At 56.6% G+C, this 14,495-nt stretch overlaps 1 protein-coding gene across 1 annotated transcript in view; it reads left to right on the top strand.

Moving 5' to 3' along the window:
* The window catches only part of Actn2 (actinin alpha 2), a 42,532-nt gene that overhangs the window by 14,990 nt on the left and 13,047 nt on the right, over window positions 1-14,495 (top strand). Inside the window, exons 4-11 of the mRNA XM_048367773.1 lie at window positions 339-425; window positions 2,689-2,776; window positions 3,336-3,414; window positions 6,084-6,165; window positions 9,928-10,013; window positions 11,129-11,221; window positions 12,831-13,061; window positions 13,773-13,920. Of these exons, the coding sequence (XP_048223730.1) occupies window positions 339-425; window positions 2,689-2,776; window positions 3,336-3,414; window positions 6,084-6,165; window positions 9,928-10,013; window positions 11,129-11,221; window positions 12,831-13,061; window positions 13,773-13,920 (894 nt within the window). The remainder of the gene's footprint in view (window positions 1-338; window positions 426-2,688; window positions 2,777-3,335; window positions 3,415-6,083; window positions 6,166-9,927; window positions 10,014-11,128; window positions 11,222-12,830; window positions 13,062-13,772; window positions 13,921-14,495) is intronic.

A 14,495-nucleotide genomic window follows, 5' to 3' on the forward strand; every position in this document is an offset into this window, starting at 1 on the left:
CGGCCAGTGACCGGAGCCAGGGCGCACGCACACCATCCTGGAAAGCTTCACTAGAACGAAGTTCTTGAAGTGGGGGTGGTGTGGGGGATCCCCAGGAGCGGGGACTCCTCCCCCACGGGAGGGGGCGCCGGGAAGGATCTGGGACCTGAGGAGACCCCGTTCTGTTTCGTTATTTACAACCTTGCCTCATGTCGACCTAAGGCTACAAGTCGGGCAGATGTGGGCTCCGGACGCACTCAGAACTCAGTTCGGCTGGACGCTGGCCCTCGAGGCAGAGCCCCCGGGGGGTGGGGTGGGGGGTGCGGGCGGAGGCTGATGGGGCGGTCTGTCCCCTGCAGAAATTGTCGACGGCAATGTGAAGATGACCCTGGGCATGATCTGGACCATCATCCTTCGCTTCGCCATTCAGGACATATCCGTGGAAGGTAAAGGACACGGGGGGGGGGGGGGTTCTGGCGGGGGGGGGGCGGGGGGCGTGGTGTCATGTGGACGTTGAAATCGGGGCCAGGCGCCTCCACGGTGTGAGGCTGCGGGACACGCGCTGTGGAAGGCTTCGTGTGTGGGCAGGGAAGCCCGCGGCACCGTTTTGGGTCGCGGCTCTGGGGTCCTTCTGGAAAGAAGAGCACATCCGCAGAGCAGCGTGAGCATCCAGCCGGCCGCTCAGGAGGCCGAGACCTGACGACTGCAGTTTGACGCCAGCCCAGACAGGAAAGTCTGTGAGACTCAACTCCAATTACCACCCCCCCAAAAAAAAAGCCGAACTTGGAGATGTGACTAAAGTGGTAGAGCATTAGAGCAGAGGCACGGGTGCTTGTACACACACACACACACACACACACACACACACACACACGCTCAGGGACAGCGCTCAGGCTGAGTTCAAGCTTGACCCAGGACTGGCGTGTGCGCGTACACACACAACACACATGCACACACGTACATTTATCGAGTTACTTTACCCAGTAAGTTCATAACTATGACAGAGTTCATCGAAGTTTTCTTCCCTCTACTCAGGACACTGAGACCTGAGGATGAAGGTTCAAAGCCAGCCTCGGCAGGAAAGTCTGTGAGACTCATCTCGAATTCACCAGCAAAAAGCTAGAAGAGGGGGCATGACTCAAGTGGTAGAGCTCTGAGCGAAAAACCCAAGCAAGGGCACAGAGAGAGCCCTTACCTAACTCACGGCCGAGCCTGTTCTTTGTGGTGGTCTTAGTTATTCACCAACCCCCAAGCAGGAATAACTAGCCCTTTGCCTACTGCGTGCTGGGTGACAGAAAGCCTGGCACCTTCGTGCCCTTAGGGAGGTTCGAATTCACACACACAATTCCAATTTTAGCACCAGAGACCCATTTATGTCAGCCAAAAAGCCAACCAAGACAGAATGACATTAAAACATTAATTGAGGCTCAGGAATGACAGCCAGCTTGAATTAATAAGTAGTCTGAATTAAAGTTTCTGTATTTTCTTTTTTTTTTTTTTGTCAGTCGTGGGCTTGAACTTGGGGCCTGAGCTCTTTTGCACAGGCCACTACTCTATCACAATGTGACTTCCGGTTTTCTGGTGGTTAATTGGGGATAAGAGTCTCACGGACTTTCCTGCCTAGGCTGGCTTTGAACCACGATCCTCAGATCTCAGCCTCTGCGTAGCTAGGATCACAGGTTTGAGCCACCAGCGCTGGGCTATAATGTCATTTTACTAAAGTGCATTTCCTTATGTTAATGGAAACACAAAGAGTTTCTACTTCATTTAAAAAACAGTTATTTGGTGGCTGGGAAGGTGTCTTAGTGCTAGAGTGGTTGTGTAGCATGCAAGGAGCCCTGGGTTTGATTCCTCAGTACCACATAAACAAAAATTAAAAGGAAAACCCCCCAGTAATTTGTGGTCTGCTCATTCTAAATTTGAATAAAGTTGAACCCGCTTTAAAGAACAAATACTTTTTATGTGTGCGTGCCGGACCTGGGGCTTGAACTCAGGGCCTGGGTGCTGTCCTTGTTCTTTGGCTCAAAGCTAGTGCTCTACCACTGGAGCCACAGCTCCACTTCTGATTTTCTGGTGGTTCATTGGAGATAAAGACTCTCACAGATCTTTCTGCCCTGGTGGGCTTCAAACCCCGATCCTTAGTTCTCAGCCTCTGGAGTTGCTGGGATTACAGATGTGAGTCACCGGTGCCCGGCTCTATTATTCTCATTTTAAAGATGGAAAGTTACTACTCATCCTGAAGTCTGGCTTTAGTTGTTTTTGTTTTGCTTTGTGTTTAATGCCGTAACTAACCTGCAGCGGCTTTTCACTGTCCTTTTGAAATTCCTTACACGTTACCAGGTGTTTGTTTCTGGAAGCCAGCCTCTGGTAGCTTGAGCCCATAATCCTAGCTGCTCAGGAAACTGACATCTGAGATCCAAAGCCAGCCTGGCAGGCAAATGGGAGAGCCTCTGATCTTCAAATACCCAGCAAAAAGCTGGAAGTGGAGGTGTGGCTCAGATGGTAGAGCACCTGTTTGAGCCACGCAGTCAGCGCCAGCCTGAAGACCCTGGGTTCTAAGCCCCAGTGACGTTCGCCCCTGGGACCGGGGTCCTGGCTCTTCGGTGCTTGTGGGGAGGGTGCTGTGTGGATGAGGTGCCCGAGGCGTGCTTCGAAAGCAGGTGGGAGTCGAGTGAGCTAGGAAGACACTTTTCTTGCCTGTCCTTGCAGAAACATCTGCCAAAGAAGGTCTGCTGCTGTGGTGTCAGCGGAAGACGGCGCCCTACAGGAACGTGAACATCCAGAACTTCCACACCAGGCAAGCGCTGGGCACCGGGGCCCTGCCCCCTCCCCTCCGCCTCCCCCTCCCCGCCAGCTCCACAGACCCCCAGACACACACACCCGAGCCATCAGCCGGGCTCTGCTGGGTCCTGAGAAGTAGGGGAATCCCACTGGAGAGCGACAGGGGACAGGCAAAGAAATCCAGAGCCCAGAGGGCTGAGAGCGGCTGGGCCTCTCCAAGGCCAATGGCGGCGCTCCCGGGCCGGCCCACAGTCACCCGCTCGCTGTGCGTCCACTGCCCCAGGCCGGTGCGAGTGTTCCGCATTCCCAGGGGGCCCCTTGCGCCCAGCCCGGCCACCGAGCTGTCCCCAGCGAGCTCCGAGCCCAGCATGGCGTCTGTGCCCCGGGCGGGGTGGGGGTGGGGACCTCCAAACCCACCCTGCCTGGGAGGGGGGCAAGGCGTGGGGATTGGTAGTGGGTGCAGGGAGAAGTGGGGTGCTTCAGCGGTCCCTGGACCGTGTCTCCCCGGGGGTGGGGGGGCCCCATCCACTGTGTTCTCCCCATTCACCGCGGGCCTCTGCTCCTCGTTTGTGAAGCTGGAAAGATGGCCTGGGCCTCTGCGCCCTCATCCACCGACACCGGCCAGACCTCATCGACTACTCCAAGCTCAACAAGGTCACTGTGGGGCCTCGGCATGCGGGGCGTCCCTCCCCTCCCCCCCCATCCAGCAAGCACATCAGCACCACCCCCACCCCCAGGCCGGCCCAGGGAGTCCTCCTGCCTCCTGCCGGCGAGGGGGTGCAGGGGGAGGGGAGGACCAAACCCCATGCCTCCCCTCTGTGCCTGCCCCAAGTGCACTTGGTGGTGATGATTTGGCTTTACCTCCGAAGAAGGCTGTGTGTATTTACCTGCAATGCTTTGTACTCCTGGGCTGGGGATGCGGCTTAGTGGTAGAGTGCTCGCCTAGCGTGCATGAAGCCCTGGGTTCCATTCCTCAGCACCACACACACAGAAAAAGCCGGAAGTGGCACTGTGGCTCAGTAGAGTGGTAGAGAGCTAGCCTTGAGCAAAAAGAAGCCAGGGACAGTGCTCAGGCCCCGAGTTCAAGCCCCAGGACTGACCCCCCCAAAAAAGCCCAAACATATTTTGTACTCCTGGATTGTTACTATCAGCAGCGAAGCCTCTGTCTTCCAGTGAGTAGAGGCATAGGTACTCCAAGCCTGGGCCGGGGCGTGGCTCAATGGCAGGGCACCTGCCTCGAAAGTTCGAGGTCCTGAGTTCAAGCCCCGGACAGTACTGGCAACTACTATAGGCCTTTAAAACCTTTAAAAATTCTCTTTCCCTTTCTGAGGGATTTTTAGTTCCAGCCATATTGAGAATTTAGAATTCAAACTTAACTGCCTTGATTTTAGTCCTTCAGGAGGCTGAGATCTGAGGATCAAAGCATGAAGCCAGCCTGGAGAAGAACATCTCTGAAACTCTTATATCTAATTAACCACCCAAAGAGGCCAGAAGTGGAGCTGCGGCTCAGCTAGCCAGATGTCATCCTTGAGTGGGATAGGTTAAGGGTCAGCACCCAGGCCCCGAGTTCAAACCCCAGTATGGGCACAAAAGCAAAAACAAAAGACCCCCAAAGGGGAATTGCCTTAACTTGTCTCTCACGGAGCAGACCAGGACCATCGTGACACTTCAGTACTGACACGAAACGGTGGTTGCCACCTTAGACGTTGGACAGCTTTTGTTTTGTTCTTTTTTCTTCTCCTTCCGAAAACTGAGCTTTGGAAAGTTTGAGTCTTCCCTTTAATTCTGAAGGTTAACGTGCCCGAGTCTCGAAACTCGTTATTTCAACCCGTTCCCTGCACGGAGCGCGAAAGTGTGGGTAGACACAGGAGCCAGAGAGAGCCCTATCGGGTGGGTGGTCCGTGGTCCCCGGGGATTCGGGGTGGCAGCCCGGCCCGCCTCCCCCAGAGCCCCCGCCGCCGGGTGCTGGTGTGCTTAGCTGGGTGTTGCACGCGTGTGTTGTGCGGGGTGTGGAAGCCGGGCTGCCGCACGCTGCCCTCCCCGGCGGGGCGTGGGCGGTCGGGGGGGGGGGGGGAGTAGTTTGGCTGCCCCTACTTTCTTGTTTTGTTTCCTTGCCCACCCCCACCCTGATTGTCCTCATTGATCTTCAGAACAGGTAAAATTACCTTAAAGGGGAAGACAACGCCCTGTCGTAGAAAGCACTTTCCCCAGCTCCTCAGTACACACGTTGTTTCCCTACCTGCAGTCATCATGAAATGCCTTACGCACACGCTCACGCCTGTCATCCTGGCCACTCAGGAGGCTGAGCTCTGAGCATCCGGATGGGAACCCAGCCTGCACTGGGTGAGTCTGTGAGACTCGGACCCCCAGTTAACCACCGCACGCTGAAGGAGAGATTTGGCTCAAGTGCTAGAGCCACCGTCCTTGAGCAAAATGCCAATGCCCGGGTCCTGAGATCAAGCCCCGTAATATCACACACGCACACGCACATGCGCACGCACACACGCGCACGCATGCACGCACGGTCCTGAGATCAAGGAGGCGGTGCTGGCGTCTTCCCGGAGCATGGTGGAGACGCTTTCTGTTTTCCTGGAGGAAGCCATCGTGGCTTTCTAGCCGGCCCTTCCCAAGGACTCCACTGCGTGAAGATGACCCGGGGCCTCGCCAAGCACCCCTTTGAAACCGCACACGAGGGGCGTCCTGGGGTGGACGTCGCTTTTCAGTCTGGGTTTTTATTCTTAGCCTCGTCCATTGCAGATTTATAACAGTATTTCAGTCATCTCCGCTTCTGGTTAGTCGTGTGATATAAATTGGTAACCTATGCCTGCCACCGGTTTTATAAAGGAAGATGAACGAATCCCCAGGAGCAAGTTGCTTCAAACGTGAAGGTTCCCCAGTGGGGACAGGGGTTTGGCTTGTTGTCGCCCCCCTGAGGCATCTTTAGTGAACTGCACCTGCCACCCGTCCCCTTCATGGCCTCTCCCGCTGACCTTTCTCCAGCCTAAAACCAGCACGAGTGCGTGGAGACCTTCCCCAGACGCCCTCCACATCTGGGGGAGGGCGTGTAGACCTTCCCCAGACACCCTCCACATCTGGGGGAGGGAACGTCGCTGTCAGCTCTCCCCCCCCCCCCCCCAGCTCGGCCACAGAACAGATGTTTGCGCACGGTGTGTGTAGCGGGCTGCATGGCTGCGTGGTTTCTTGCGTTGGCAATGTTGGGAACGAGGGGGCGATGATGAGGGGACCTGGGCGGTTCCGGCGCCGCCCCCCCCCCCGCCCTGTCTGAGCATCTTTAACGCGAGGTTGTGTGGTTTCCTGTGCAGGATGACCCCATAGGGAACATCAACCTGGCCATGGAGATCGCGGAGAAACACCTGGACATTCCGAAAATGCTGGACGCTGAAGGTGAGCGGGAGGGGCAGGCACGGAAACTCGCCGGGCAGTCCGCTTTTGGAGACGCCATGGCCCCCTGTAGGCGGGCTACGGTCGACGGACTTAGGGTTCCTAACAGATCTGTCTTCAGACGCACAGTTTCAGGTGCAGCGTGTTCACGTACTAGCACATGTATACATACACGTGCTTAAGTTCTTACTCGGAAACCAGGCTGCAAAGCTATGCCGTGAAACGACTTGTCCAAGTCAGCTTCAGCTGAGACGCAGACTACTTTGGTTTATAATTTTTAAAATTATGTGTTTCTTGTATTCAGCCGCATAATGTTATTTTTCTTCACTACATAGAGATAAGTTTAGCACATAAACGTCCTTGTGACATACTTAAAGGAAAAAAAATCCCTTAGAGGTTATCAAGTTAAATTTAAAGTGTGGCGCCATTGGCATGCCGTCCACACATTTGTATTTTTAATTAGTCTCAGTTGAATTGAATTTAGATAGATATGAAGGCCCCTCTGGCCTCTCCTACATTCTGGCCGTAGTCATTCTGAGGATCTCTCTCTCTCTCTCTCTCTCTCTCTCTCTCTCTCTCTCTCTCTCTCTCTCTGTCCCAGTACTGGGCTTGAACTCAGGGCCTGGGTCGTGTCTTTCTGCTTTATCCGCTCAGGGCTGACACTCCACCATTTGAGCCATACCTCCATCACTCGCTTTTGGATGATTCATTAGAAATAAGAGTCTTATGGATCTGGCTGGCTTTCCAAAACTTGATCCTTAAATCTCAGCCTCCTGACTAGCTAGGATTACAGGCGTGAGCCACCAGTGTTGGGCTTTTTGTATAATAGCAAGTTCGTGTGAGTTGTGCCCACGGTGTGGACCATTTAAAGCACAGGTGCCCGAGGACCACTGACTTCATGTCTCCGGTCCATTTCTATATGCCAGTGGACATTGAACACTGGCTGTGAGCAGGAGGCTCTGCTGGGTTCTATGGGAGACAGTGAGAGGTCTTATTTCGCCTTCTGTTTTACTTAGGTGTTATTCTAGTGATCTGTTGCTTTCAGTAGTTGGCATTACTGGGGAAAAGGAAAGAACTCAACGACAGTGTCATCATCAGTCCTCTGCTCCTCATTTCGATGGTTCTGTGAGGGCAAATGGCTTAAACACCACAGATTGTTTTCCCACATAGCAGCTCCAGGGGCGTCTCTTGCACCTGAACTCCCAAGTGTCAGCGTGCCCTGGGGGGCTCTAGGGAGACCCTACCTGCCCTCCAACTTCCGGAAGCCCCAGAGTTCCTCAGCTTGTGGCCGAACCCCTCCATCCGTGGCTCTCTCTTCACCGACTCTGCCTTCTCTGGCCGGTCTCTGGGCCTCTTCTCCCTCTCAAAGGACACCTGGAGGTGGGACACCACGATTCAGCCCCTCACAGTGATCCTGAGTGAACACCACTGTTGTCCATCTGTCCTCTACCCCATCAAACATCTGTCCGTGCCCTAACCCTTGAACATACACACTGTTGGAATTCTATGTACAACTTTTCCAGATCTCTGGAGAAAGCGTCCATACAGTGATGAAGCAAACGTGTAGAAAGTTCTCTCCATCGGGTGTCTCCCAGCTGCGCTTGTATTTGTGGCTGTCATTTTCTTCTTCTTCTTCTTTTTTTTTTTTGGCCAGTCCTGGGCCTTGGACTCAGGGCCTGAGCACTGTCCCTGGCTTCTTTTTGCTCAAGGCTAGCACTCTGCCACTTGAGCTACAGCGCCACTTCTGGCCGTTTTCTGTATATGTGGTGCTGGGGAATCGAACCCAGAGCCCCATGTATACGAGGCAGGCACTCTTACCACTTGGCCATATCCCCAGCCCCTGGCTGTCATTTTCATTGGACACCTGACAACCCAGAGTTGTTGAACGAATATCCAGGATGATTTAGTGAGTCCATCTCTCAGCTGCTGAATGCCTCTCTCTTCTCTTCATTTCGGAATGCTTCGTCCCCCCTCAGTACCAGCAGCGTTCTGGGCTGTTTGGGTTTTCCTGCTTTCTAAGTCCTGGTTGGATGGATGTCCATCTGCTTATCCTTGAGAGCTGACTGGGCATCGGTCCCATTGTCCCCCACCCCTTGTTTTCCATTCCTGCTCCTTGGCCTCCCTCTCTGGTTCAGATGCTTGTCCACCGGGTTTCTGTCGCGGTGGAGTAATCTCTCGTGGACATCTTCTGGCGGTCAGCCGTGCTGGGCTCCGATTGTCCACTCTCGCGCCACCCTTGGCGCTCGCACTTCCGGGGGGGGGGGCTCCAGGAGCCCCTCCTGTCTGGGTTCTTCCCACTCTGCTCCGGGTGGGGTGAAGCCTGGCCTCTCCTGGGGCTGCAGACCTCGCCCTTTGTCATTTGTGCTGGCCTCCGGTCCCGGGGGGGGGGGGGGGGGGCGTGTGCGAGGCCTCCGGTCCCGGGGGGGTGTGTGCGAGGCCTCCGGTCCCGGGTGGGCGTGTGCGAGCGTCTGAGCTGCGCTGTTCCCCCGACGGACTGCGCTGCGTGAAAGCCGGCGGCTTGCTTCTCTTCTCCCTTGGCTGGCGTCCCCCGGGCTGGCTCTGGGGGTGGCTTCCCGTGGACTCACCATAGAGCCCTCCTCTTGCGCCCTGTGAGAGAAAGACCCGGGACTCGAGTCGCGGAGGGGCCTTGCGTTGGCCGTGGCTGTTCTTTGCGTTGGGCTCCTCCGGCCCATCTGCGCTTTCTCTTGGCTAACTCCTTCCCGCTCTCCTGGGCGTCTGCAGAGGGGCCCGGGAGGTCAGGGCTTTCCGGGGACCGTTCCTTGGACCGGAGCTGAGGTTCAAGCATTGAGATGGGTGGAGAGGGGTCCCGGCCCTGACTTCCCCAGGGAGCTGTCACCCCAAAGTGTGTGGTCTTGGAGCTCCTGATAGTCAACCTTCTTTTCTCCGCGCAGATCTCGTGTACACTGCCAGACCCGATGAAAGACCCCTAATGACCTATGTGTCCTGTTTCTCTCCTGCTGTAGCGGGTGCCCAGAAGGCGAGGACAGAAGCCGGCGCCGCCGCCCACCCTCGCCTTCTGTGTCTTGCAGGAGTTCTCTGCTGTCTCTTCCCTTTTCTCCCCCTCTCCTCGGAGGAAGGGCCCCTGTGGGTCTGAGCAGGCAGTCCTTTGTCTTTCTTTTTAAGTCTATTTTTCTTTGAGCCTTTCTGTCAGGCATTGGCATTCCATTTGTGTTTGTCTTCTAGAAAGTTCTTTCTGTGGATGGCCCCTGCAGACTCCACGATGAGGTTTTCCTGCAGGGAGCGGGTAGCATGGCGCCCCTGGCGTGGTGAAAGAGCAGCTTACCAGAAATGGCCATGGCCGGGGTAGAGGCAGAAGGGATGCGTCTCCCCGGGCTTCCCTTTCTCCCTTCCAGCTGCTTCCATTGGCAGCTTGGGGCTGTGGTGACAAGTCACGTGACCGCAGTGTTGTCCCCTCCCCCTGGTGTGCTGACCCTTGGTGCTTAGGGGGCCGGGTAGGTAACTTATGCAGGGAGAGTGTCCCCACCCCTGTGGGGTCACCGGGTGGGCCTTGCCACGCCCCAGCACCCAGGCCAGAAGAGGGGGAATCTGTCCCCCGGGGGGGCGTAGCACGCAGCCTCCGTGAGCGCCTCTGAAAACCCAGCCTTCCCAGGGCCAGGGTCGCCGGCCCACGGGAGGCGGTCGGCACGAACCACTTGTCTTTCCTTCCTTCACCTTTGTTTCTCCTCTGTGTGTGTGTGTGTGTGTGTGTGTGTGTGTGTGTCGTGTTATTTTCTCCCCCCTCAGACATTGTGAACACTCCCAAACCTGATGAAAGAGCCATCATGACTTACGTCTCCTGCTTCTACCATGCTTTCGCGGGAGCGGAGCAGGTACTCAACGCGTGCGCACCGCCGCTGCCCACGCCCATCCTCTGTGTGCCGGGTGTGCACCCGGGTGTGTGTGTGTACGTGTGTGTGCGTGCTTCACATCCTACCTCATTCCCTAAGCGTGTTGTAACCGCACACTACAACCACTCGTACATGGAGCGTGATAAAAAAAAAATAGCTGTCACGTTAGATAGTTCCAGAAGCGCTGTTAGGTTTCTTTCCTCCCTTTCTTTGATTAGCCAATCATGGGGGAGATTTGTACTTTAAGGGGGGAGGGGACTGCCCTGAGGATTGAGCCCCCAGTCTGGGGGGGGGGCGGGGAGGAATGGCCGCCTGCCCTGGGTCCTGCCTGCCGCCGGCGGCCAGGGAAGCTCCGTTCCTCCGGCCTCACTGACCTCCGAGAGCCCACGCGGCCCGCGGGCGCCGGGCGGACGGTGCTCGGTCCCAGCCTCGGGCCTGACGGTGGCTGGGCCGTCGCGGGGTGGGGGGGTGGCGCGATGGCGACTGTAGACCTGAGGCTTGGACACGGTGCACAGCTGCTTGGTCCTGTCCTCCTTCATGACGGATCCCCAGATCGTGAAGAGCCAGGCCCAGGCCCCTCTGGGCGCGCGATGGCGTCGGGAAGGTTCTGTGCGTCCATTTCCAGAGCCGAGGCCTTCAGTGGGTCCGAGCACAGTGAATCCATAGATTCAAGATGAAGTCAGTTCTGCTTTGGTTTCCCAAGGCCAGCCGCCCCCCCCCCCCCCCGCAGTGTCCACCCACCGCCGGGGGCCCGGCGTCTGGGGTGTCCAGGGGCGTCCAGGGGCGTTCGGGGGTGCGTAGGTAGACAGACACTTTGGGAGCCCGTATTCCTGTCACTAACCTGCTCCGTGTCTTACCAAGCTTGCGCCCCGGTATGTCGTGTGGTCCCCTCCGCCCGCCACGTGAGTCTCTGTGGAAACTAATGACTTGACGGTGTTGCAAAGCCACCCCCCGAGTCTCTCCCACGCACTGCACGGTGTGCGGCCCCCTCGCCGGCCGGCCGCCCCCCTCTGCCCGCCCCCCTGCCGCCCCGCCCCGCCCCGCCGTGGGACGCCTCCCGAGGACCGGCCATCCCGTTCTCCCGTTGTGTTTTGCAGGCTGAGACAGCAGCTAACAGGATATGTAAGGTTCTTGCTGTGAATCAAGAGAATGAGAGGCTGATGGAAGAATACGAGAGGCTAGCGAGTGAGGTAAAGGATCGGGGCACCCCGGCTCCGCACCCCTCCCCGGGGCCGCCCCATCTTTCCCCTCTGAGAGAAGGGAAGCAGGACCGACTCAGGTGGCTCACGCGCATGCGTCCCCAAAGGGGAAGCCGGGGGACCCCCCTCCCCCCACAGTGGGGCCCCAGTCTCCGTGGGCCTCGGCACAGCTCTGCAGCCAGAGCCGTGGTTAGAACAGCACGGTCCCCGCTCCTCCTGTGGCCTTTGGTGGCACAGGTGACAGCCACCCACCTGGCGTGAGGCCCAGCACAGCGCAGCGATGAGGGTTCAGCACCCAGAAAGCTTCCCTCGGACTCGATCTCCCCGGTAACGAGTCCATGCTGGGAAAATGATCGAGTCACATGGACTCTTGCAGTCGTATTTGCTAGTAATCCAGTGCCATGGTAGCTTTATATTTTCATCCTGTTGCTATGGGAATTTGCTTTCGTTTTATTTTATCTTCTGGTTCTCATGATTGCTATGGGAAAATCCAAGTTGGCAGCATTGTTTATAAGTAATAAACTCCAGGAGTAAAGAGTAGGCGGGCTGGGAGGGCGGCATAGGACTGGGTAATGAACCTTCCATTTCTCGTATCGTCCTTCATTGGGTGACCCCGAAACCGCTTCACTAAGGCGGTCACCACTGGGACTGGTTTGCACCTTAGGCTGATGTCAGGAACATGGTCAGGAGATCAGCGGAAGAAGGCTTCCGGCAGGTCGTCTCCGAGGCCTGGGTCTTCATGCAGGAGAAGGGTGGAGGTCGGCTCTGGGGAACTGACTTCCACAACTTCTGTCTAAGGGAATGACTTACAAGCTAGATTTAAAGTATACTCGGGCATGGAACTGGTCCGAGATGTACAGAACCTTTATCTAGGGAATAAATTCATTTGACTTGAGCTGGTGGCTTACACTTGTCATCCTAGCTGCTCAGGAGGCTGAGATCTGAGGATCACGGTTGGAAACCAGTCCAGGCAGAGAAGTCCCTGAGACTTATCTCTAATAAACATTCCAAAACTGGAAGTGGCACTGTGGCTTAAGGTGGTAGAGAGCTAGCCTTGAACAGAGAGAGCTCAGGAACAGTGCCCAGGCCCTGAGGTCAAGCCCTACAACCAACCACCACCACCACCACAACAACAAAGAAAAAACCCCATTAATAAGTGAAATTTAGTTCTTTAAATGAATGTATTACAATACTTTTTCTGGCAAGTTTGGATTTTTTTCTTCTTATTTTTTTTTGGGGGGCCGTTTTTGTTTTTGTTGTTTTAATTGGAAAGCTCCCTCCAACCTGTGTCTGCTGCTGTCTGCTCCCTGAGTTTCTTGTGGCTGTCACATTCTCTCGTTAGCCATGGTGTCACGTGCTGACCGGAAGTCTCCCCCCTTGTGTGGGTCGCTGGGGGCGGTCCCCGGTGGCTCTGGGTGGACGCTGACCATTTCACGCACGCCACTGCGCAGAGCTGCACCCCTCCCGGATTGGGGGTGGGCACCGGGATTTGGGGACCGTGAGGCACCCCCCCCCCATTCCAGGCGGTCGGGGGGGGGGGCCTGTGCGTTCCCCGGGAGCGCGGCGGGACGGTCAGCGGCGTCTCTGTGTTTGGGAGCAGCTTCTGGAGTGGATCCGGCGCACGATCCCCTGGCTGGAGAACCGGACGCCGGAGAAGACGATGCAGGCCATGCAGAAGAAGCTGGAGGACTTCCGCGACTACCGGCGCAAGCACAAGCCGCCCAAGGTGCAGGAGAAGTGCCAGCTGGAGATCAACTTCAACACGCTGCAGACCAAGCTGCGCATCAGCAACCGGCCGGCCTTCATGCCCTCCGAGGGCAAGATGGTGTCGGTGAGTGGCGGGGGCGGGGAGGACGCCCCACCATCCTCAGTAGAAAACGGGCCCGGAAACCCAAGGCTTGCAGATGGGCTCCTCCCTGGTGATCTGTTATTTTTGTGGCCATTTTTTTTGTGTGTGTGTGTGTGTGTGCCAGCAGTAGGGCTTGAACTCAGGGCCTTGCGCTCTCGTTCAACCCTTCCATCCTAGCTGGTGCTCTACCACTGTGAGCCACAGCTCTACTTCTGGCCTGTTTTTGTCGGTGACTTATTGGAGCAAAAAGTCTCACAGACTCTCCTGCTCAGTCTGGCTTTGAAACTTAATCCTCAGGTCCCATCCTTCTGAGTAGCTAGGATGACGAGCATGAGCCCCCGGCACCCGGCGTGTCTTGTTTTTGTTTTTTTTTTGAGACGCAGTTTCACTATACAACCCAGACTGACCTTGAGCTCAAGATCATCCTCCTTCCTCAGCCTCTCTAGTGCTGGGATTACAGGCACGCACCACTACGCCTGGCTCTTCTTGAGTAGAAAATGTAAACCCTGTACATGTCGGCCCACATTTGGAGAAGGGGCTGTGGTTGGTGAGAGCAGTTTCACCAGGCCCCAGGGATAATCAGGACGTTTGGAAGCCAAGTTGGCTGTTGGCTGGAGGGGGAGGGCCAGGGAAGGAGGCGAGTCCGCCTCGTGGGCTCCGAGCTCAAGGAGCGTGTGCTCTTGGCCCCCTCAGGACATCGCAGGCGCCTGGCAGAGGCTGGAGCAGGCCGAGAAGGGCTACGAGGAGTGGCTGCTCAACGAGATCCGCAGGCTGGAGCGCCTGGAGCACCTGGCCGAGAAGTTCAGGCAGAAGGCCTCCACCCACGAGACCTGGGCTTACGGTGAGCGCCTGCCGCGGCTTCGGGCTGCGAGGAATGACAGCTGCGGGCCGCGCGGTGCCGTCCAGCCTGGCATCCTGCCCTGCCCTCCCCTGCCCTGTCCTCCCCTGCCCTGCCCTCCCCTGCCCTGCCCTGCCCTCCCCTGCCCTGCCCTCCCTTTCTCTTCCTCTCTTCTGTTCTTTTCTCCTTTCCTTTCCCACCCTTCCTCCTCTTTCTCTCCCCCTTCTCCCCCGCTTTCTTCTTTCTGTCTCTCTTCTTTTCCGTCCTTTTGCTTCCCTCTCTTTCTCTCTGTGTGTGTGTGTGTGTTAGTGCATGCATGTGTGCTGGTTCTGGGGTTGAACTCAGGGCCTGGGCGCTGCCCCTGAGCTTTTTTTTGCTCAGGGCTGGTATTCTAGCAGTTGAGCCGCAGCTCCACTTCTGGCTCTTTGGCTGGCCAATTAGAGAGACGAGCCTCACAGACTCTCCTTCCCCTGGCTGGCTTCAAACTGTGATCCTTAGATCTCAGTCTCCTCAGTAACTTTCATTTCGTTTTTATGAGCCAGGGTCTCGCTATGTAGCGCAGGCTGGCCTTGAACTCA

Source organism: Perognathus longimembris, chromosome 18 (genome assembly GCF_023159225.1).
Source record: "Perognathus longimembris pacificus isolate PPM17 chromosome 18, ASM2315922v1, whole genome shotgun sequence".
In the NCBI taxonomy this organism is placed as follows: Eukaryota; Metazoa; Chordata; class Mammalia; order Rodentia; family Heteromyidae; genus Perognathus; species Perognathus longimembris.